General features: G+C 37.1%; 1 protein-coding gene across 7 annotated transcripts in view; it reads right to left on the bottom strand.

The window, feature by feature from the left end:
- KDM6A (lysine demethylase 6A) overlaps nt 1-25,682 on the bottom strand; it is a 221,654-nt gene that overhangs the window by 142,956 nt on the left and 53,016 nt on the right. For all 7 annotated transcript variants that reach the window (XM_035003448.1, XM_035003482.1, XM_035003443.1 and 4 more), the window contains exon 3: nt 14,902-15,010. In XM_035003448.1, the coding sequence (XP_034859339.1) occupies nt 14,902-15,010 (109 nt within the window). The remainder of the gene's footprint in view (nt 1-14,901; nt 15,011-25,682) is intronic.

Below are 25,682 nucleotides of genomic sequence, written 5' to 3'. Positions count from 1 at the left end.
TTCACGGCTTTTTTACCATGATTCTTTAGTCTTTTAAAGTTAATTTTCTTTTTTTTTTTAACTGTTTTTTTTTAATTTTTCTTTTTCCCTTTTCCAACCATCTTATCAATCCCTTTTTTTAAAAAAACATTTTTATTTTTCATTTTTAGAGTCATATTCTATCCCTTCATAGTAGTTACCCGTATTTTTGGCATATATATATAAGTTGTTCTCTCTTTAAAATTTTGAGATAGTTTCTTCTAACAGATTAAAATATACCCTAAATCTCTAGTATATGGTTTTTTCTACTCCCCTGCCTGATCACATTCTCTCCCTTTTTTATCTTTTTCTTTTTTTAAATCCTCTTCTTTCTTTTTTCAAACAACTTCTTATCAATTCCTTTTATAAAATTTTTTATAATTTCCATCTTTACTGTCATATTCCATCCCTTCATCATATCAACCCTTATTTTTGTACATATATAAGTTTTTCTTTCTTTAAAATTTTGGGAGGCACTTTCTTCTAAAAGACCAAAATACACCCCAAATCTAGTGTGTGGCACTGATCTATATACCAGCCTGATCATATTTGATCACATTCTGGTTTTTCTTGTTGTTGTTGTTTTGTTTTGTTTGTTTTTGTTTGTTTTTATCTTTATCTTTTTCTTTTTTTTCTTTTTCCTTTTTCTCTCTTTCCGTTTCTTTTTCCACTGCTTCAGGTCTTTTCTGATTTGTTTAGAGTATATTTTCTGGGGACGTGGTTACTCTGCTAACATTTTGTTCTCTCATTAATCTATCCTCCTCTGCACAAAATGACAAGACGGAAAAAAATCACCTCAACAAAAAGAACAAGAGGTAGTACCGACTGCCAGGGACCTACTCAATACAGACATTAGTACGATGTCAGATCTAGAGTTCAGAATCATCACTTTAAAGATACTAGCTGGGCTTGAAAAAAATATGGAAGTTATTAGAGAAACCCTTTCTGGAGAAGTAAAAGAGCTAAAATCTAACCAAGTAGAAATCAAAAAGGCTATTAATGAGGTGCAATCAAAAATGGGGGCGCTAACTGCTAGGATAAATGAGGCAGAAGAGAGAATCAGTAATATAGAAGACCAAATGATGGAAAATAAAGAAGCTGAGAAAAAGAGAGATAAACAACTACTGGATCACGAGGGTAGAATTCGAGAGATAAGCGATACCATAAGACGAAACAACATTAGAATAATTAGGATCCCAGAAGAAGAAGAAAGACAGAGAGGGGCAGAAGGTATAATGGAGCAAATTATAGCAGAGAACTTCCCTAATTTGGGGAAGGAAATAGGCATCAAAATCCAGGAAGCACAGAGAACCCCTCTCAAAATCAATAAAAATAGGTCAACACCCAGACATCTAATAGTAAAACTTACGAGTCTCAAAGACAAAGAGAAAATCCTGAGAGCAGCTCGGGAGAAGAGATATGTAACCTACAAGGGTAGAAACATTAGATTGGCAACAGACCTATCCACAGAGACCTGGCAGGCCAGAAAGGACTGGCAGGATATATTCAGAGCACTAAATGAGAAAATTATGCAGCCAAGAATACTCTATCCAGCTAGGCTGTCACTGAAAATTGAAGGAGAGATAAAAAGCTTCCAGGACAAACAAAAACTAAAGGAATTTGCAAACACAAAACCAGCCCTACAAGAAATCTTGAAAGGGGTCCTCTAAGCAAAGAGAGACCCTAAAAGCAACAGAGACCAGAAGGGAACACAGACAATATACGGTAACAGTCACCTTACAGGCAATACAGTGGCACTAAATTCCTATCTTTAAATAGTTACCCTGAATGTAAATGGGCTCAATGCCCCAATCAAAAGGCACAGGCTATCAGACTGGATTAAAAAACAAGACCCATCGATATGCTGTCTGCAAGAGACTCATTTTAGAACCAAAGACACCCCCAGATTGAAAGTGAGGGGGTGGAAAACCATTTACCATGCTAATGGACACCAAAAGAAAGCTGGGGTGGCAATCCTTATATCAGACAAATTAGATTTTAAACCAAAGACTGTAATAAGAGATGAGGAAGGACATTATATCCTACTAAAAGGGTCTATCCGACAAGAAGATCTAACAATTGTAAATATCTATGCCCCTAACATGGGAGCAGCCAATTATATAAGGTAATTAATAACAAAAGCAAAGAAACACATTGACAACAATACAATAATAGTGGGGGACTTTAACACCCCCCTCACTGAAATGGACAGATCATCTAAGCAAAAGATCAACAAGGAAATAAAGACTTTAAATGACACACTGGACCAAATGGACTTCACAGACATATTCAGAACATTCCACCCCAAAGCAACGGAATACACATTCTTCTCTAGTCCCCATGGAACATTCTCCAGAATAGATCACATCCTAGGTCATAAATCAGGTCTCAACTGGTACCAAAAGATTGGGATCATTCCCTGCCTATTTTCAGACCACAATGCTTTGAAACTAGAACTCAATCACAAGAGGAAAGTCAGAAAGAACTCAAATACATGGAGGCTAAAGAGCATCCTACTGAAGAATGAATGGGTCAACCAGGAAATTAAAGAAGAATTTTAAAAATACATGGAAACCAATGAAAATGAAAACACAACTATTCAAAATCTTTGGGATGCAGCAAAGGCAGTCCTGAGAGGAAAGTATATAGCAATACAAGCCTTTCTCAAGAACCAAGAAAGGTCTCAAGTACACAACCTAACCCTCCACCTAAAGGAGCTGGAGAAAGAACAGCAAATAAAGCCTAAACCCAGCAGGAGAAGAGAAATAATAAAGATCAGAGCAGAAATCAATGAAATAGAAACTAAAAGAACAGTAGAACAGATCAACGAAACTAGGAGCTGGTTCTTTGAAAGAATTAACAAGATTGATAAACCCCTGGCCAGACTTATCAAAAAGAGAAGAGAAATGACCCAAATCAACAAAATCATGAATGAAAGAGGAGAGATCACAACCAACACCAAAGAAATACAAACAATTATAAGAACATATTATGAGCAACTCTATGCCAGCAAATTAGATAACCTGGAAGAAATGGATGCATTCCTAGAGATGTATCAACTACCAAAACTGAACCAGGAAGAAATAGAAAACCTGAACAGACCTATAACCACTAAGGAAATTGAAGCAGTCATCAAAAATCTCCCAAAAAACAAAAGCCCAGGGCCAGATGGCTTCCCAGGGAAATTCTACCAAACATTTCAAGAAGAATTAATACCTATTCTTCTGAAATTGTTCCAAAAAATAGAAATGGAAGGAAAACTTCCAAACTCATTTTATGAGGCCAGCATTACCTTGATCCCCAAACCAGACAAAGACCCCATCAAAAAGGAGAGTTACAGACCAATATCCCTGATGAACATGGATGCAAAAATTCTCACCAAAATATTAGCCAGTAGGATCCAACAGTACATTAAAAGGATTATTCACCACGACCAAGTGGGATTTATCCCTGGGCTGCAAGGTTGGTTCAACATCCGCAAATCAATCAATGTGATACAATACATTAACAAAAGAAAGAACAAGAATCATATGATCCTCTCAATAGATGCAGAAAAAGCTTTTGACAAAGTACAGCATCCTTTCTTGATCAAAACTCTTCAGAGTATAGGCATAGAGGGTACATACCTCAATATTATAAAAGCCAATTATGAAAAACCTACAGCGAATATCATTCTCAATGGGGAAAAACTGAGAGCTTTCCCCCTAAGGTCAGGAACGCGGCAGGGATGTCCACTATCACCACTGCTATTCAACATAGTATTGGAAGTCCTAGCCACAGCAATCAGACAACAAAAAGAAATCAAAGGCATCCAAATCGGCAAAGAAGTCAAACTCTCACTCTTTGCAGATGATATGATACTTTATGTGGAAAACCCAAAAGACTCCACCACAAAACTGCTAGAACTCATACAAGAATTCAGTAAAGTGGCAGGATATAAAATCAATGCACAGAAGTCAGTGGCATTCCTATACACCAACAACAAGACAGAAGAAAGAGAAATTAAGGAGTCGATCCCATTTACAATTGCACCCAAAACCATAAGATACCTAGGAATAAATCTAACCAAAGAGACAAAGGATCTGTACTCAGAAAACTATAAAATACTCATGAAAGAAATTGAGGAAGACACAAAGAGATGGAAAAACGTTCCATGCTCATGGATTGGAAGAACAAATATTGTGAAGATGTCAATGCTACCTAGAGCAATCTACACATTCAATGCAATCCCCATCAAAATACCATCCACTTTTTTCAAAGAAATGGAACAAATAATCCTAAAATTTGTATGGAACCAGAAAAGACCCCGCATAGCCAGAGGAATGTTGAAAAAGAAAAGCAAAGCCGGCGGCATCACTTCCAGCTCTATTACAAAGCTGTCATCATCAAGACAGCATGGTACTGGCACAAAAACAGACACATAGATCAATGGAACAGAATAGAGAGCCCAGAAATGGACCCTCAACTCTATGGTCAACTCATCTTTGACAAAGCAGGAAAGAATGTCCAATGGAAAAAAGACAGTCTCTTCAACAAATGGTGTTGGGAAAATTGGATAGCCACATGTAGAAGAATGAAACTGGACCATTTCCTTACACCACACACAAAAATAGACTCCCAAATGGCTGGAAGACCTCAATGTGAGACAGGAGTCCATCCAAATCCTAAAGGAGAACACAGGCAGCAACCTCTTTGACCTCAGCCGAAGCAACTTCTTCCTAGAAACATCGCCAAAGGCAAGGGAAGCAAGGGCAAAAATGAACTATTGGGACTTCATCAAGATAAAAAGCTTTTGCAAAGCAAAGGAAACAGTCAACAAAACCAAAAGACAACTGACAGAATGGGAGAAGATATTTGCAAATGACATATCAGATAAAGGGCTAGTATCCAAAATCTATAAAGAACTCATCAAACTCAACACCCAAAGAACAAAGAATCCAATCAAGAAATGGGCAGAAGACATGAACAGACATTTTTCCAAAGACATCCAAATGGCCAACAGACACATGAAAAAGTGCTCAATATCGCTCGGCATCAGGGAAATCCAAATCAAAACCTCAATGAGATAATACCTCACACCAGTCAGAATGGCTAAAGTTAACAAGTCAGGAAACGACAGATGTTGGCGGGGATGCGGAGAAAGGGGAACCCTCCTACACTGTTGGTGGGAATGCAAGCTGGTGCAGCCACTCTGGAAAACAGTATGGGGGTTCCTCAAAAAGTTGAAAATAGAGCTCCCATATGATCCAGCAATTGCACTACTGGGTATTTACCCCAAAGATACAAAAGTAGGGATCCGAAGGGGTACGTGCACCCCGATGTTTATAGCAGCAATGTCCACAATAGCCAAACTGTGGAAAGAGCCAAGATGTCCATCGACAGATGAATGGATAAAGAAGAGGTGGTATATATATACAATGGAATATTATGCAGCCATCAAAAGGAATGAGATCTTGCCATTTGCAACGACGTGGATGGAACTGGAGGGTATTATGTTGAGTGAAATAAGTCAAACAGAGAAAGACATGTATAATATGATCTCACTGATATGAGGAATTCTTAATCTCAGGAAACAAACTGAGGGTTGCTGGAGTGGGGGGTGGGGTGGGAGGGATGGGGTGACTGGGTGATAGACACTGGGGAGGGTATGTGCTCTGGTAAGCGCTGTGAATTGTGCAAGACTGTTGAATCTCAGATCTGTACCTCTGAAACAAATAATGCAATATATGTTAAGAAAAAAAAAAGAAGAAGAAGAAGGTAGCGGAGGGGAAAAATGAAGTGGGGGAAATTGGAGGGGTGGACGAACCATGAGAGACGATGGACTCTGAAAAACAAACTGAGGGTTCTAGAGGGGAGGGGGGTGGGAGGATGGTTTAGCCTGGTGGTGGGTATTGAGGAGGGCACATTCTGCATGGAGCACTGGGTGTTATGCACAAACAATGAATCATGGAACACTTCATCTAAAATTAATGATGTAATGTATGGGGATTAACATAAGAATAAAAAAAAAAAAGAAATGTTTAAAAACAAGTGCCTCTCGATGATAAAATACCAATGGGTCATTAATGCATTCACATAATACTTCTTAAGTATTAAGTGGCTAGCACCAAGCTAGATACAGTGAAATAGAGATGTGAACAAACGTATGGCTCCTGCTCTCAAGCTGTTCACCTTTTATGGTTATTTATCTTCTAATATTTTTCTTTAAACAGTGAACATATTATTTGTATACATGTTAAAATAAGTGTGCTTATGTTAAAATTAGGAAATGGTCAACATTATCAAATGAGAGCCCCCAGGAAGGCAACAGGATATAGTAGGAAAAGTAGCAGCTTTAGGTAACCCTGCGTTCTCACCACTTCCTAAAAGACTGTGACATTAAGCCTTTTTTTTTTTTCATCATGGTAAGTGTACTCTTTAATCCCTGTCACCTATTTCACCTATCCCCCACCCACCTGCCTTCTGGTACCTATCAGTTTGTTCTCTATAATTAAGAGTCTGTTTCTTGGTTAGCCTCTTTTTCTGTTCCCTTTACTCGTTTGTTTTGTTTCTTAAATTCCACATATGAGTGGAATCATATGGTATTTGTCTTTGACTTATTTTGCTTAGCATTATACACCTTAGTTCTACCCATGTTGTTGCAAATGGCAGGATTTCATTCTTTTTCATGGCTGAATAATATTCCATTGTCTATAGATACCATATCTTCTTTATCCAAATTCATCTACTGATGGACACTTGGGCTGCTTCCATAGTTTGGCTATTGTACATAAGGTTGCAATAAACATGGGGATGCATGTATATCCCTCTGAATTAGTGTTTTTGTATTTTGGGAGTAAATACCCAGTAGTGCAATTGCTGGATCATAGGATAGTTCTATTTTTAACTTTTTAAGGAAGCTCCATACTGTTTTCTAGAGTTGCTGCACCAGGTTGCATTCCCACCAACAATGCACGAGGGTTCCTTTTTCTCCACCATCCTCGCCAACACATTATTTCTTCTGTTGTTGATTTCGGCTATTCTGACAGGTGTGAGGTGGTATCTCATTGGGGTTCTGATTTGCATTTCCCTGATGATACGTAGACATCAAGCCATTTAATTCAAGTTAATTCCTCATAGGTCACAAGCAGCCTAAAGAGATTTTCAGTAAGAGAGTAAGGTGTAACTGAAGAATAAAAAAAGAAGTTCAAAGCCTTACTATAATTTGTTTGGAATTAAATAGAGATTTATTTCCAGAGAATACAGTGAGGGAGTAAAGAGAGTTAAGACAGATTTAGTAGATAACAGAGACTTCAGCATGCTTGCAAGTATTGAGTTAAGATTGTCAAAACAAGAGAAAGAGGGTGTGCCTGATGACAAGTCCACATATGCAGCACAGGATGAAAAGAAACAACAATGTAGTTTAAAGGTGATGGCTTTGCCAAAAAAAGAGAGCCTTCTGCAGGGTTAGATACAATCGAAATGCAAGGAAGAGAAAGATTTAAAATTCATTCTGTATTACTAGTATTAGACTATGTACTAACTGCAGGCAAAACTCAGCATTTCTGTTTTCACCCTTAGCCCAATGTGTAACACTACAGGTTAGTGGCTAGTGGATGAGTCTATGGGTATGGAAGGAAAAGGAAAGAAGGAAAAGTATGTCCTTCTTTGACATTCTTCAGTCAGTTGCACTGACTGCCTTCTTTAGGCCAGAACAGGCTGTGGTTGCCTAAAGTTATTAGGTCAATAGATTTCTTTGATTTATTTTGCTTTGTTATCTGGGGCTGGACTGAAAGTTTATATTTATACCCTGGGATAAATGATATCTCAAAGAGCTTATATTAACTTTCATTTTATATAAATGACTAATGTACTCAGCTCACTAGCACCTTTCTGCCTTCTCAAATCGTGACTGCCTGAAACACATCTTTTCCTTTATATGTAGCATTAATACATATTAAATACATGCTAACACTTGGGAAACCCTGTGAACAGCATCCACAACAGACCTTTGTTCCCATCTCCCCTTCTCTCCACACCTTTGCAAAGATTTAATATTACATATTCAAGCAGACAGAAAGTTGGAAAAGCAAAGAAACAAATCCTTTTACTGCTACATCAGCACCTTCACTGAGGCCTTCAAGTCAAATTAATGGACACACTGAAATCTCAGCTTTACTACTTGTCATTATTCAATTAATATACCTGGAGTGCCTGGGTGGCTCAGTCGGTTAAGCATCTGACTCTTGGGTTTCAGCTCAGGTCATGATATCGGGGTGGTGGGATCGAACCCCACGTCAGGCTCCTTGCTCAGTACAGAGTCTGCTGGAGATTATCTCCCTCTCCCTCTGCTCCTCCCCCTGCTCACACTAACGCTCTCTCTCTCTCAAATAAATAAGTAAAATCTTAAAAAAAAAAAATAATATACTCAAGGTCTTTAGTATCTCACATCTGGCTTACTATAAGAGACACAAAGTATATGTCTTCTTTGTGCTCCTTTAATGTGTTTTGCTACAGCTCTCTGGTTCTTGAAGCTACTATAACTTGTGCTTATTGCCCAGACATAGGCTTCTGACAACCTGGGTTACGGTCACTATTTTTGCTTTCTTGGATACTTCTCAATTGCATTTTCTAATTCTAGACCATCAGTGAACTGAACAAAACTGGTGATTCCCAAATTGCAATGGAAGGAGTGGAGGTACTGGTGACTTTTTTTTTTAACATATATACCACAGTCCGAAAACCACTGAATACATTTAAATGAAGTTATACAAAGAAATAGGGTGCAGGGGCGCCTGGGTGGCTCAGTCATTAAGCATCTGCCTTCGGCTGAGGTCATGATCCCGGGGTCCTGGGATCGAGCCCCGCACCGGGCTCCCTGCTCGGCAGGAGGCCTGTTTCTCCCTCTCCCACTCCCCCTGCTTGTGTTCTGGCTCTCGCTCTCTGTCAAATAAATAAATAAAATCTTTAAAGAAAAAAAGAAATAGGGTGCAATGACTGAATGCAATGACAACGTATGAACAATCACCTTGACTGTAATGGGTTTTCAGAGAGATACATAATATTCAGTCTATGATATTTTATGCCTGTATAGGTCAGTATTTTGGATTTTTATTTCATTTTATTTTACTATCTCAACACAAATTTGTATTGTATAGCAAAAATATATACAATGCAAACTAATTCCAATGACTCTATCTGAAAGGAGTTTTATACAAAGAGTACATTCTTAGGGGCTCCTGGGTGGCTCAGTTGGTTAATCGGCTGCCTTCAGCTCAGGTCATGATCTCAGTGTCCTGGTATTGAGCCCCACATTGGGCTCCCTGCTCAGTGGAAAGCCTCCTTCTCCCTCTCCCTCTGCTGCTCCCCCTGCTTGTGTGCTCTTTCTCTCCCTCTCTCTGTCAAATAAATAAATAAAATCTTAAAAAAAAAAAAAAAAGAGTACACTCTTAAAAGAATCACAACCTTCAGGGGTTGCCTGGGTGGCTCAGTCGGTTAAGTGCCTGACTTGTGATTTTGATTCAGGTCATGATCTCATGCGTCGTGGGATGGAGCCTGGGGTCACGTAGGGTTCCACACTCAGAAGGGAGTCTGCTTGGGATTCCTTCTGTCCCTCTCCCTCTGCCCCTCTCCCAACTTGTGTGCGCACATGCTCATTCTCTCTCAAATAAATAAATCTTTAAAATAAAAAAAAGAATCACAACCTTCAGTTCTAACAGCTACAACAATAAAGAGGAGAACAATGCAAGCGTCAAAATAATGGTAATTTTTAAAGAAGCCAAACTCAAGATCTATTATTGGAAAATATGCACTGTGTTCTTATACTTTATAGATCCTAGGATAGGGTATTGTAATTCCACCCAAGAATGACAAAGAGAAGACAGAGAGCTCACCAACTCTGACTTAATAAAACTTCTTCACATTAGCAACTCTTGGCATGAAACCTGCCCTAGCCATCTGTAACTGCTGAGTAACTAAAACAACCAAACTTTATTTTGTCCAAAAGTGACAGACAATGCAACAAAATGACAAATTACTTGAAGGAAGGGGGAAAGGGAGAAAACAAATCGATCACTGGCAGGAATTTCAGAGAAAACTTCCAGCTCAACACGAACCATAAAAAAACTATTTTTTAAATTTCCAAGGTTTTCATGCTAATATCAGGAATGAAAAATTACTATATCTCCTTCAACTAACTGTTTTACTTTAGGAATTCTATCTCCCAAGTCTCTTACCTCATAATTTCTCTTTTTATAATTTTGATGGGTACTCTGAGGTAATCTGCTACTTAATTTTCTAAGTAATTAACTTAACTTGGTGATTATCCTTACCTATATCTGCCACACATATTTACAGATACTTACATATAATTTCTATTACACTGCTCCTAAGGTCCATCACATATATCTGCCAAGAATATATATGCTTGTGGGGTGCCTGGGTGGCTCAGTCGTTAAGCGTCTGCCTTCAGCTCAGGTCATGGTCTCAGGGTCCTGGGATGGAGCCCCGCATCGGGCTCCCTGCTGAGCAGGGAGCCTGCTTCTCCCTCTCCCTCTCCCTGCCGCTCCCGCTGCTTGTACTCTCTCCCTAATAAAAAATCTTAAAAAAAAAAAAAAAAGAGTACACTCTTAAAAGAATCACAACCTTCAGGGGTTATATATATATATATATATATATATATATATATATATATATATATATGCTTGTCCTTCAGTCCAGGGTTCTCTGTCTCTCTGGTTGTTTTCCAACCCAAAGAAGAGAAATCACTGCCCCATTTCATGGCTTAAGGTAGTCTAACAGCTCCATCAGCTGTTTGGTTCAGCAAAGGTTAATGAGTGAGCTTTGGGGTTAGGAGTGGCAAAGAGGTATGGTAGACACTGTGAAAAACCATTCAAATCTCGCTTCTAGGAAGGAATATTGGGAGTCCTGCCCGCAGACAGCCTCTATCAGTGAGCTGCCTTAGGTGAAGAGCCATCTTGCCCAAGGTCACACTCCCTCCCAGGCTGGCCCATATCCAGTATCAAAAGGATGGAGTACAAAGACCTGGTCATCTTGGCCCAACCTGGGATAGCTCTGAAGGGCCATTCTAGCTCCAAGGCTCCCCATGGGGTTGGCCAAGACTGTCACAGCTTAACTTCTCACCTCTGTCCAATCCTCCCTCTTCTCCAATCCAATCCTTTGTCCCCTACCTTCCACAGATGCTGATCCTAAAGGCACTCCTTACTAAATATCCTGTATGCTGAACTCCCTCCAGAGGAATCCAACCTACAATAGGCCAAGTGCACTGAGGCTTCATTTTCCTACAATCCTCTAACCAGTTACTTTCTTTTTTTTAAGATTTTATTATTTAACAGAGAGAGAGAGAGAGAGAGAGAGAGAGAGAGCACAAGCAGGGGGAGTGGCAGGCAGAGGGAGAAGGCGAAGAAGGCTCCCCGTGGAGCAGGGATCCAGATGCAGGGCTCCATCCCAGGACCCTGGGATCATGACCTGAGCTGAAGGCAGATGCTTAACCGACTGAGTCACTGGGGCGCCTCTAACCAATTACTTTTTAAGGATAAATTCCTAGAAGCCAAATGACCAAATCAAGTGACAAAAATTTTTTTTAAACTCTTCAAACATAGTACAAACCAGAAAGGCTTAAAAAAAACTGTTTTAGAAAATCTTTTTTTCCTTCTGCTTCAAATTCATCTGACATGACAGAAAATATTTTTTAATGAATAAATCCATAATAGTAATGATAATCAAAGTACACCATATCTGCAGATCAGAAATTTTTAGGAATTCCCTAAGGCAGGAAGCAAGATGGGATCAGAATGATAAATAAGGACAAAAAACACAGCCCATAATGTACACAAAACAGATTCTACCATTGTGTACTACAAAAGGAGAAGCAGTTTTTCACAAGGAACCCCAAGCTCAGAAAATTTCACACAAAGAAGAGGACTCAGTACTATAATTAAAGAACTGTCTTCAGAATACAGGGCCAGTACGTCCCCCACATACATATACCTGAGCAATTTACTCACATGTTCACTGAGTGGTTTATGTTTACTCCCTAAAAAGTTACGGTTTATAATCTGTTCTCCAAAATTAAATGTCTATTTGGCTGGAGCTGGAGGTTCTCACCTTGCACTGGGTTCCAAAGAGAGAAGGAGGAAGCAGCCTGAGATAACAAATGTCTCCATAAACTGGTGGTAGTGGTGATGGAGTGTGGAGGGGCCTACTCAAGATGGGCTCTAGTTTTGGATTCACAGGAAGATGGTGAAGAGTGAACAGAAAGAATTCAATAATTAGTATGTAAAAAGGAATTTTTTTGTAACTTGGAAATGTGGTCAATAAAGACTCAAGGAGGATTTAAAAAAAAATCAAGGAAACAGAAGCCATCAGTTTGAAATACTAAAGTATAATAAAATACATATATAAACCTCTGCATCCATTCTCACCTTCCTTTTCTTCCTATTACAAATAACTGACCTACTGCCTAGCTATCAATGGCCAGTTCATCTACATGACAGTAAATGGGTCTCAGAGCACCTCTTTTCAAGGACTTATATCCTTAAAAGTTATGGTTCTCTGCCCGCATCTTATTAGATTACTCCTGCCAGCTAGTTTGCCGCATGCCCCACCTTACCTCCAAAAGAAAGAAAAAAAGAGAGAGATAAAGGAAGAAAGAAACAGAGAAAGAAAACCTCTAATAAAACAAATATCCCTAGACTCATAACCTCACAGCCAAACATTTTATAAATGGAAAATATAGTTAAGTTCATAGGTTAATAAAGTTTTAAAGGGGTGGCTAGGTGATAGACATTGGGGAGGGTATGTGCCATGGTGAGCACTCTGAATTGTGTAAGACTGTTGAATCACAGACCTGTACCTCTGAAACAAATAATACATTATATGTTAAAAAAAAAAGAAGAAGAAGATAGCAGGAAGGGAAAAATGAAGGGGGGGAAATCAGAGGGGGAGACGAACCATGAGAGACGATGGACTCTGAGAAACAAACTGAGGGTTCTAGAGGGGAGGGGGGTGGGGGATGGGTTAGCCTGGTGATGGGTATTAAAGAGGGCATGTACTGCATGGAGCAATGGGTGTTATACGCAAACAATGAATCATGGAACACTGCATCAAAAACTAATGATGTAATGTATGGTGATTAACATAATAAAAAAAATAAAGTTTTAAAGGCTACTATACACACACACACACATATAGTGTGTCTGTGTGCGTATACACACACATATGATAGCATGCTCTCCAAGATGCAGCATTAAAAAATTATACTGTACAGAATTTCTATGTATTTTTTTGTAAAATAGTTTCCTTTAAATGAGTGAGTCTTAATTAAAATATCTAATAGAGTGTTAAATAATTATTAATACCTATTATACTGAAGACATTCTGCTAAGTACTAACCAGTTTCACATAACAATCCCCAAACCCCTTTATCTCTTGCTTTTTCAGATTAGAAGACGGAAGCTCAGGGGTACACACACAATATGTGAACGATAATGCTGCTGTAAACAACAGAGATGAGGGGTGCCTGGATGGCTCAGATGGTTAAGCATCTGCCTTTGGCTCACGTCTGCCTTCGGCTCACGACGGGGTCCTGGGATGGAGCCCCACGTCGGGCTTCTGGCTCAGCGGGGAGCCTGCTTCTCCCTCTCCCTCTGCTCATGCTCTCTCCCTGTCTCTGTGTCTAACATGAATAAATAAAATCTTTAAAAAAAAAAAAATGGAGATGAACTGAGAAATAAGCCTAACTTCAAACCCCCTATATTACACCTGTCTCAAATAAAAATTGAATTTTCACTAGGAAAGTCCTCACTTGACCTAACACAAAGGTGGCATTATAAAACATCAACGTTAAACAGCAACAATCCTTCACTCCAGCCCTAAAACCTGCAGTTGTTCTGCCCACAAAACACAGCTGTAGAAAACAAGCATACTATGTTTATCTGGTCCACATTCAGATGTTTACTAACATCAGAAGGTTAAAATGTTCTTGTTTATTATAAGGATACAATTTTTCTTTGCTATGGATTTTGCCTTTGGTATTGGGAGAATGGGTGGTATTTGGGGGTACTTTATCTTCCTAAGTGAGTAATGGTCTGCATCAGCAGCCTGGTACTATAAAAGGGACACATCTTGGGGGACGGCCTTGAGTTATTTAACTCATTGCTTACAGGAAAAAAATTTCAAATGAATAAAAAATTTGTTTTCTCCAATGCTCAAGCTCATTATATGATCATCTCTCCTGTACTGCTTACCTTTACAATAACACGACTACAGATCAGATTTTCATTCAAATATTTTCTAGCTAAACGGAAGTTTTATAGCCAGGATAAAGAAGGGAAATACTGTCTCTGTTACTTCTTCAAAGTATCAATTCATGGCTCACTTTTTTTTTTTCTTTCTTTTGTTGTTTTTAAAGATCTTATTTATTAGAGAGAAAGCAAGCACGAGCAAGGGGGCAAAAGAGAGAGAGAAGCAGACTCCCTGCTGAGCAGGGAGCCCAATGTGGGGCTTGATCCCAGGACCCTGGAATCGTGACCTGAGCAGAAGGCAGACGCTTAACTGACTGAGCCACCCAGGCACCCAATGGCTCACTTTCTACTATGGTAGAGCCTTTAAGGGGCAGGGATTTTTCACAAGGTAGAACAAAACGGTAGTGCACATGTAGGTGGTGGTTATCAGTTAAAATGGTCAAATTACTGATGATTACATAGAGTTACATGAATTTTTCACATTTCTACCTACTCCATTTTTCTTCCTCATTGTTTAGGATGTTCACAAGCTTACAATTTCTTAGAAATAAAAATGGTAGTATCCTCAACAAAGTACGAACAATTACAATTATTTTAGATATACATAAATCAAATAGTAATTAATAAGGAAAAAAATTACCTTTTGGATAATCTTCCAATAAGAGGTTGAAGTGACCTAATTGACAAAAGAAATCAGACTCCACTTTTCCTTCAGCTTTTAAGATTAGAGATTCGTAGCAGCGAACAGCCTAGAAATAAAAAATACAAACATTTAAGAAAAAGGTAAAACCCTAAAATATATTTCCTTCCTGAGGTAATGCGTATGTCCTCTATTCAATCACCCCAAAAATCAATATATTTCACTTCTACCTCAGACATAATCAATGCAGTATTGTTTAGTACCTAAGTATTTATTAGAAGAGCCACTAGTTCTGGCATAAGTGCTTTTCCTATCTATAAAATAGAAATACTTGACAAATAAGGAGCACTTTGATAACTTTATTCATAAGCTGCACATCTAAATTATTACAGTGGTCCTTGTTGATATAAACAGCTAATATCCATTTTTCCCACAGACTGAAAGAACTTTATTCAATTACGTGAGAATTCAGAGAATCTCCAGAGTAATAGCTACCATTTATACTGAACAACTTTTTGTCATAACCCCTATCAGTTTAAACTACCATAAACTGCCTTTCAAACGTCTTCTCATGATATGCTTTAAACCCACTCTAACTCTAGTCTTCATCTTACCCTCACTCAAATACATACATATGTATATACTCTATTTCTTCCCTGAATAAAAAAGTAACATACTATTTTAAGGATATTATTTTTATTTTTATTTTTATTTGTAATCCCGGAGACTGCAAGAGAAAATGAACAATGGAAAGAATAGACTTTTGGAGTCTTGACTAATTCCAGTTCTCATTAGCTACAGGACATCCTGGGGAACTCATATCCTCTGTCTCTCAGTTTTAGTAACACTCAGAGGGCTGACAAAATTCAGCTCAGAAAACTTCTCCAAGGGTTTACCTAGGTGCTTAGCATTCCACAGGTACTTAATAATTGCTTCTTTACTTTCTCCTTAGATAAGTAAAAAGCTCTCTTTCAAGATTATTTCAAGCCTCCCAATAGTTTTGCCAAAATTTCCCTGCTAACAATTTACCGTGTTCTCATGTGTTATAATGTGTCCTGGAGTCACTAAAGAAAAAAATGTGTATGATTTCTCAAATCTCTGGGTACATTCCCAGATTTGGTATCCACAAAGAAAGAAACTAGAATGAATACCTTCTGTTACCAAATAATCCTTTTCACTACCACTTCAAGAGCATTTGATGGGATAAGAAAATGTGATGCAAAGTACCCACTTAAAATGTTTTGATTTTTACTCTCCTGTAAAATATAGGGCCTTTTATGGACAGTTTCAAAATGTATATCCTAACATTTACCTATGCAAAGCACATACATACTCATCAAGTTTGGAGAAGCCATCCTAAACAAGGCAAATTCTGGGATGATCCTACTATCCTTACAGCCTAACATTTTATGAAAGGGCTGTCTTCATTTCTTACTCCACTCTTAGCTACCTACATACATGTGCATATGTACCAAATCACAATCATGAAAAACTAATCATTCTGCTTCCCTATAATTAAGAGTCTGAATACTACACTGAAGTGTCAGAAATTACTATAATTTGGAGGCATGAAATTTCAAGATCCTCTTTATTTACATCATATATAATCCTATCGGGCAGATGGTTAAGAGCACAAAAATACAATTTGTTTCAATACTTTTTAATATCAGAGAAATTCACAAAATTATTGGGCTACAGCATGACAATTCTTAACTTTACATTAAATGAGTGACTTTAAAGCTAATAATGGCACTGTAAATAAAACACTCATTAAAATAGTTATTACCTTTTCTTAAACTCTTAGTTATTTAGAAACTTTTCCTACTCCTCCCTGATAATTTCTTACTGCTGATCAGCACTAAATTTATAAGCAAATATGGTTTCACAGTGAAAAGAGATTCAAGATACAAACATGAAGAAATTTAATGATTTAAGCAAAAAGATGGCAACATCCAATACTTCTGTCTTACCACCATACCTTGATTCCACTACCATGAATCATCTACTGCCTTATCTTCCACTTCCCATAAAACAAAGGAACACATCTAAAATGAATACTATACATAACTCTGATCATCGTGAAGCATTAACACCAGGTAAAAACCAGAATGGGCAGATTTTCAATTCGCCTACCCATATACTCAAGCTTCAAATTCATAGTAATTTCCAACAAAGCCAGCATGCACCTACCAACTAACATTGGTGGTCAAAGATGCTGCTGACAGAGCCAAATATCAAATGGGATTGAAGACGAGCAAAAAGTTAGAATAAAGTTTCCAAGTGCCTTGCGTCACCATTTCATAGTGAAACTTCATGAAATCATTTGAAGTGTTTGAGGTAAATGCTGGTATTAGATACAGGCAAATACAATTTTTAAAGAGCATTTAAAGGAAAATAAGTAACTGGAGATAATTTCCAATACTCCAATACTCCTAACTCAATAATCTAGAATGAAACCGTATTTTTATAATAACATTTTTAGTCAAAAGGCTAATTATAAACATAGAAGATAAATAGTTTAGATTTAGAACAAAGTTTAGGTAAACTTCTATAAAGCAAAAATATTTCCCGTTAAAATGTTACTTTTATATTCTTGCTCTTTCTACTTGAAATGTGCACAAGTAAAATCATCCCCACATGTGTACACACGTGCAGAGAAAAAAAAGGACCAGAATATAAAGCAAATGTTAAAAATATAAAGTCATAGAGAAACTTTTCTTTGTTCTTTTTATTTCTCTATATTTTCTAGATTTTTCATAATTAACCTATAACATTTCTATTCTTATAAAAATCATTAAGGAATTATTATGCTTTCCTCTAGGATTCACCCTACCTTTAATGTGAGGATAGTCAAAAATTTGCATGAGGGCGCCTGGGTGGCTCAGTTGGTTAAGCGACTGCCTTCGGCTCAGGTCATGATCCTGGAGTCCCGGGATCGAGTCCCGCATCGGGCTCCCTGCTCGGCAGGGAGTCTGCTTCTCCCTCTGACCCTCCTCCCTCTCTGTCTCTCATTCTCTCTCTCTCAAAAATAAATAAATAAATAAAATCTTTAAAAAAAAAAAAAGATTGTTTAAAAAAAATTTGCATGAAAATCATTTGTGTCTATATCAGCATCATCAATAGAGTACTTTCTTTTTTTTTTTTTTTAAAGATTTTCTTTATTTATTTGACAAAGAGAGAGAGAGAGGGAGAGCACAAGTAGGCAGAGAGGCAAGCAGAGGGTGAGGGAGAAGCAGGCTCCCCGCAGAGCAGGGAGCCCGATGTGGGGCTTGATCCCAGGACCCTGGGATCATGACCTGAGCCGAAGGCAGACGCTTAACAACTGAGCCACCCAGGCGCCCCAATAGAGCACTTTCTACAATGATAAAAATGTTCTATAATCTGTGTTGCCCAATAAGCTACCCACTAGACACAAGTGGCTATTGAGCACTTGAAACATGGCTGGTAGAAGTCAACAACTGAATTTTTAAATTATTTCATTTTAATTTTTATTTCTATTTAAATAGACGTGTTAATGGACAGTGTAGAGATAGATACTGTTTAAAGTTTAAAAATAATTGACTATTTGATCCCTATGCTAAATATTAGGAAAGCAAAATTTCTCATGTTCATAAATGAAAAGCCTATAAAAATAATGAAGTCTTGCACTGGCGATGAACAATGCCTTTCACAAAAATCACTGTTACATCCTATGGTTGTTTATACTTAGTGACTTACACATCCATAATCCTTACTCCGTACTGGACAAAACAGTGAGAATGAAAATAAAGTTAATCGTTAAATACTAGAATCAAAGGAGAGTAAACTAAGATCCTCCCAGCCAGGTAGAGAACTTTGATGTCTTCCTCCTATCACAGTACCATTTTCCACAATGTTCAATATAATTTATGGTCGGTATCTGCTTTATTTTTATTATTTGAAAAATCATTTATCTCGGAACAGTGATATTATCATTACCCTCTATTTCTAAACCTTGACAGATGAAGCTTAGAGCTTATGAACACAGACATGTAACATTTACTTTTTTAATGTTAACATTAAAAATGCTTAAACATTTAAAAAAAAAATTAAGCATTACAGTCTTGTATGATGAACTTGGTCAGGGCCTAGCTAAAATTTGTTAATATTTTAGAATTGTTAAATATAGGCAACTTTTAAAACTAATTATTTTTCTTCCAATTTAAAAGATTTAGCTAAAGTAGTTGGGACATACAAATGGTAGAGAAAATTAATGTAGATTTAAATACCCCAGTGATTTTAAATGAACCAAAACTTTTAGGTTGAATATAATAAAGACAAGCATGCAGTCCTGCCCTTAATTCCTAAAAGCCAGCCACAGATATACAAGATGGTTCAGCAGCCAACTGACTACCTACAAAGAGGATTGTAAGGGATTTAAGCAGACTACAGGTCAACATGTCATCCATGAAATATGGCTACTAAAAAAGTATTCATGACCCAAATTAATAAAGCATATTATACAAATCAACACCAATAATCAGCCCGCCAAGGTCTACTCTGACCAGATCGCTAACATTATCACCAGTTCTGAGTGCCACATTTTAATAGGTGGTAACTTATAGAGGGCTACAATTTTGGTGAAGGACGGAGAAACTATTGTAAACTAAGTTTAACTGGGGAGAATCATCAGGGATGCTAAAGCTTTATTCAAAACTTTAAAAAGCTGTCTCTTCAGAAATAAGATTAATTGCACTTTGGGTAGCTCCAGACATCAGACCAATGAATGGGTATAACTTATAAGCAAGTTTAATTCAGCTCAATCAGAAAAGAGGAAAACTTAAATATGCCAAAAATTAAATGGGCCATCTTTGGCTCATATCAGTGCAAAGAACTAAAGCATAAATTACTAAGCTATCTTACTGCAAGTTAGAAAAGAGACTTCTTAACTTTGGATATAATTCTGAGCAGCATTTTTTTTTTTTTTAAGATTCCTTGGGCTTCTACAAGCATACAGTGTATAATATTATATATAATACATACCCACACACAAACACACATACATATAAGTGAGTGAGTGCATCTCTCCTGACTTAATTCCATGGTTTATTTGCTTTGAATTTCAATAATAAATTTCTAAATAAATTCAGTATCCTGACCTGCTTTCCTCAAACCCTAAAAATGTTTGCATTGTTAAAGCTGATATCCTTCCCAGAAATATGCCTCATAAATAATGACGATTCTTGCCCTTTCCAGACACTCAGCAATGCCTTTGCCTGGCTGCTTTTCAAACTACCTAAGTCTAAATCATTTTCTGAAATTTCAACTCACCACATTTTTTTAATGTGGGAAGTGTTACACACTTAAAATGATAATCTTAAGGATTATTAATTCTTAATGACATATTTATTCCTGAACTTAAATATCAGACTTCCATACTTCTTAATTTTGTTTACTGTTTTTGAAAAGTTAAAATGTATACATCACTGGGCGCCTGGGTGGCTCAGTCGTTAAGCGTCTGCCTTCAGCTCAGGTCATGATCCCAGGATCCTGGGATCGAGTCCCACATCGGGCTCCCTGCTCGGCGGGAAGCCTGCTTCTCCCTCTCCCACTCCCCCTGCTTGTGTTCCTGCTCTCGCTATTTCTCTCTCTGTCAAATAAATAAAAATCTTTAAAAAAAAAAAAAAGTATACATCACCAATTCTAAAAGGTATATGGTGAAAAGTCTGTCTCCTAATCCTAACCCCAGCCACCCAGTTCCCTTTCCCAGAAGCAACAAACATTAAAAATTTTCTACTGTATTCAAGACTATTTTGTGCAGATGCAGATATATTTTTCCCACTTTAGTATTAATATTTACATATTTATATAAACATTGTTTTGCAACTTGCTTCAGATTCTAGTGTCCCTGATATTCTTTCTCCTCTCTTTTCTGTTAATAGAACCCCTAAATTTAATTGGACATGTTTTTACAGAATAAATACTGGGATCCCCAGCCATCCTCGTAGGTGTAGCCTGATGATTAAGCTCTGGCCAATGGCAAACAAAGAAAGGACATGCTCTGCTTCAACCCCTCCTCCCCCTAGTTGGAAGCACCTAGATGGTAGAAGCCGAAGCTGAGGATGGAACATAGGAAAACAGAAGCCTAAGTTCTTAGAACAGTGGAGTTCCAGAGCAGCCTGAAACTGTCTCTAAGAATTATTTTATTTAAACAAATGAATGAGTATGCAGCCCTCTTTCCTCATTAAAAAACAAAACAAAACAAAAAAATGTCCCAGCCACCTAATGAAATAATCATTAGCACATACAAAAAGGATGAAGGAGGGACGCATGGTTAAGAATCCAACTCTTAATCTCAGCTCAGGTCTTGATCTCAAGGTCGTGAGTTCAAGCCCCATGTTGGGGTCACACTGGGCAAGGAGCCTACTTAAGGGGGGGGGGGGGTGCCTGGGTGGCTCAGTCAGTTAAACGTCTGCCTTTGGCTCAGGTCATGATCCCAGAGTCCCAGGATGGAGTCCCGCATTGGGCTCCCTGCTCAGCAGGGAGTCTGCTTCTCCCTCCCTCTCCATTCCTCCCCCCGCTCAGGCCCTCTCTCTCTCTCAAATAAATAAATAAAAGCTTTAAAAAAAAAAAAAAGATGAAGAAAAAAGGAAAAAGAAATCTAGCTATCACCCATACTTAACATTTTAAGAGAAGATACACGAACTTACACATCTTTTAACTCTACCCTATCTCCTTCTCTCCAATTTCCAAAATCTTTTGCATCACAGAAAGTCAGTATAACAAAATTTAAGCATTTCAGTCTTGCTCCTGGATTTCTCAGCCTCTCTGGACCTATTATACTCTTCATTCAGTGGATGTGCTGGATGTTAATGAGTAAGCAAGCATCATGCAAGATACTATCACGGCACCCTACATACCATTCTTTTCAAACAAACTATTAAAAATACTTTCCTATTACAAAATATTCTTACAGAACTATACTACTGAAATCAAAAGCAGATAATTTAATAAGTGTTGATAGTTAATATTTGAGCCCTTGATATGTACGAGGCACTATTCTAAGCACTTTACATATATTTATTCATTTAATCCTCACAATTTCTCTATGAAATAGAGACACCCAACTTCACAGATAGAAAAACTGAGCCACAGAGAAAAATCCTGTGTCCAACGTCACAGTTACTAATTAGGAGAGGCTGGATTCAAACAGTATCTGAGGTTCCAGAGCCTCTAAAGCAGTTAGGTGTTCTACTCAGGCCATGCCTAAGGATCCAAGTCATTTCCAATAGAGGACACCCCATAAGCAACTCTCTCTCTTACACTCCTACAAACTAGCTCCCTCTACACCAAGCAGAGAAGCATTAAGATCACCACTTCCTGCTCCCGCCATCCCACAGAAAGATTGAGCCTCACAGTTCTTTACTAAATCTTCTTACCTTGCTTTATTTTAAATCATATAAAAAGCAACAATCATTCAAAAAAAAAAAAAAAAAAAAGACACACAACCCAAACAAAGAAAAACACCAAGTTCCCATATTCAAAAGTGACTTGTGGCAGAAAAACACTACTGTTTATATATATAAAGGATAATATACGAGTTCAGACAACATGTGGAAAACATACAGAAAATGTCATATGGTTTTACCCTACTTTTTGTATCTTCTACGTTTTATCTCCTTAGTTTACCTAGTGTTGTTATTGCTCTCTTTAGTATATTTGGCAAAGAAAGGCCAAATACACCTGCAACAAAGCACACTAGGCTATACTGTCTGAACTGTCAACAAGTTGCTGGATTACTTCTAACTCTAAAACCTTTACTGTTTATGCAAGCAGCCAAATGAACTAATGATTTCTACATTAGCATGTGTACACACATATACCCACCCCCAGGGCCAACATTAAATTTTTAAAAAGCTGTTGTGTCAAAACACCTATGTTATTTTACAAATAATTTTTTTCTATATCATCCCAAGTGTAACACCATGCAGATGGGGTACAGTCAAGTTATTTGTAAAGCCTCATTCAAATCAAGCATGTGTATTAAGTCTTGAATAATCTTTAAAATGATGTAAATTTAAAATCTGAAGGTAAGCAAAGTATGAGATAGAATTTCAGCAGAGTGATTTCTGTGAATAAAGCCCAGAGTAATCCCGTGATTTCCCATATAAAGCATTAGGCATTATAGCTTACATTTTGCCTCATTTGCTTGCTACTCCACAGGGTCTATTATTTATCTAGAGGAAGAAAGAGACAATCTTACATGCAATCACTCTCCCTGTCATTTCGGCTATACACATTTAATTCAGATTTCCAAAAATATATAAATAGGAAGAAAGCCAGCTACAACAAAACTAAGTAGGCCAAATCTGCATAAAGGTAAAAAAAAAAAAAAAACTATCTATTATGCCTGCTATAACCTGGATACCTGCTATAATATATACAGTTCAAGTTAACATCTTTGGTAGTGAAGTATGCATTCATTTGTTTTATACGCATTTGTCAAATAATCATAAATGCACAAAGAAAGAAAAGACCAAGCACTCCACTGGGGTAAGGAGAGGGGAGACATTACATTTATCAGCATGAGCTCCATTGAAAATCATCCGCTTTGAATTCTGCAACTTCTAATATATAGTAGACACTTATATTTATCTACTAAATAAATGAACAACCCTAAGACTAGAGAAACTGCAACATAGTAAAGGCCCCTTCCCCCAAAGATAGCGCTTTTAAAAAAAAAACTTTTTAATCAGCCTGAATATACCCTTCCAAACTTTTCTCTATACACGCATATAAATACATTTATAAAACTGCATACAAAGATTTGTACTATTTCTTTCATTCAATATATTACCTGCTTACCATGTCAAAACATATAGATCTGCATCAAAATTAACATCTCACACATTTTACTGAACAGCTAAACCACAATTTGTTTCTACTGAAGAGTAACCGGTTGTTAATCAAGTTATTATTACCCAATGAACATAATTTGGCCAATTTAGATTTCTTCAGGAAAAATTCCTCACAAACAGCAAAATTTAAGCTTTGATAATCCCACCAGCAAAGCTGAACCAATGTAATCTTCCAACAGTGCTCATTTCTAGTTCTTTATTTTCCAAATATTTACTAGCTATATTTATTATAAAAACTGTTCACAATCCAATAGAGAAATGTGCACAGTCTATGAACAGGTTGATAGTTCGTGAAAGAAATAATAAATATAGCAATGTATTTTTCCACGCATGCCGTAAAATGAAAAGGGTTAGGCTTCAGGCAGCCTGGACACAACCACTCTGCTGAAAACTAAAAAATGTTGGACTAAACCAATAAAGACATTAGACGTCTATATCTACACATACAAAAACCTATGCCAGATGGATTAAAAAGACCTAAATGTAAAAAGCAAACTTATCTAAACCTTTAAGAAGAAAACAGCAAAATGTCTGATATCAGCATAGGTTAGGAATGCTTTAAAAACAAACCAAAAAAAAATGCCAAATCAGGAAAAAAAGGTTAAAGATTAATTCAACGACATCAACATTTGGGACTTTAGTTTATAAAACACACACACACACAAGTATAAAGGCAAGTCACAAACTGGGAAAATACATTTTTCAACACATACAGTGAGAAAGCATTCACATTCAGAATATACAGAACTCCTAGGAATCAGTACCATTCAAAAAATTACTGAGGAAAATTTGGTCTGCCACTGTGATCTACAAACTGCAAGAATGAGCAATAAGCAAACCACAATCAAATTATTTGCTGACTAATAAAGATCAAGGAGCAGGTGCATTACCCACTCAGCTATTTCACAAGGGTTCATGTCTATTAAACCACTAAAAGGTAACCCTGCTCTAGCCTATCATAACTATAAATTTTTCCAATATGACTTGAAAACTCAGGAATTGAAAGGAAACAAGTAATAAATTATCAAGCAAATTCAGTATCTCCTATTATTAGTGGCTCTTTTAAGAATCTGCACCATTAATTTGAAAAAGTTCATCTGAAAAACCAGTCCTAAAAGCATATTATACCAAATATCTGTATTTAAAAGAAAACTGCCTGAATATTAAATACTCATTTAAAATATTTTCATATAAAATATGAAAACTGACCATCCAAATACCATTTCAACTTAGTTTAAGTCTCTAGAAGCTTATATTTAAATTTCTATTTGAAATCAGTGAAATAAAATATGAACACATCAGTCTCAGGAGAAACCTTAAATCTAGTTTCTCTACACAAGACATACATTTGAATTACTGGAATGACATTTTAATTGACATTTCAATCTTTCATTCTATAAGGATTTTTGAGGTTTAAAATTCTTAGGTCTTTGGACTTCTGCTTGCAGGCAAGATGCAGTAAAATGGACCAAAGGTACCCTGAATGAAATAACTAAAAAACAAGAGAAAATGTGCGAAACAAATGTTTTCAGACATTGGACATCTGAGAATACAAACAGTAATCTTTGAGAAAGGGAAAACAAAGGATTAACTCAAGCCTACTGCCTAGAAAGACTTTAGGCTGCAGCACACGCATAGGAAATTTTCTTGCCTGAATCAATGCAAGCCAGAGTAAAGTGGAATAACATCTTTACAGTTACTGAAAGGAAAACAAATTTGTCAACTTACAATTCTATACTCAGCAAAATCATCTTTCAAAAAAAGAAGGTAAAAGTATACTTTTCCAGATATGCAAAAACTGAAAGAATTCAACACTAGCAGACCTACAGTCTAAGAAATGCCTTTTTAAAAAAAATTCTCAGGCAGAAGGTAAGTTATACCAGATGAAAATCTTGATGCAGAGGG

The sequence above is a fragment of the Mirounga leonina genome, unplaced genomic scaffold, assembly GCF_011800145.1.
Source record: "Mirounga leonina isolate KUSES-001 unplaced genomic scaffold, KU_Mleo_1.0 Mir_101609, whole genome shotgun sequence".
In the NCBI taxonomy this organism is placed as follows: Eukaryota; Metazoa; Chordata; class Mammalia; order Carnivora; family Phocidae; genus Mirounga; species Mirounga leonina.
Note: the sequence above shows the minus strand (reverse complement) of the source record. Positions and strands in the feature narration are given on the sequence as shown.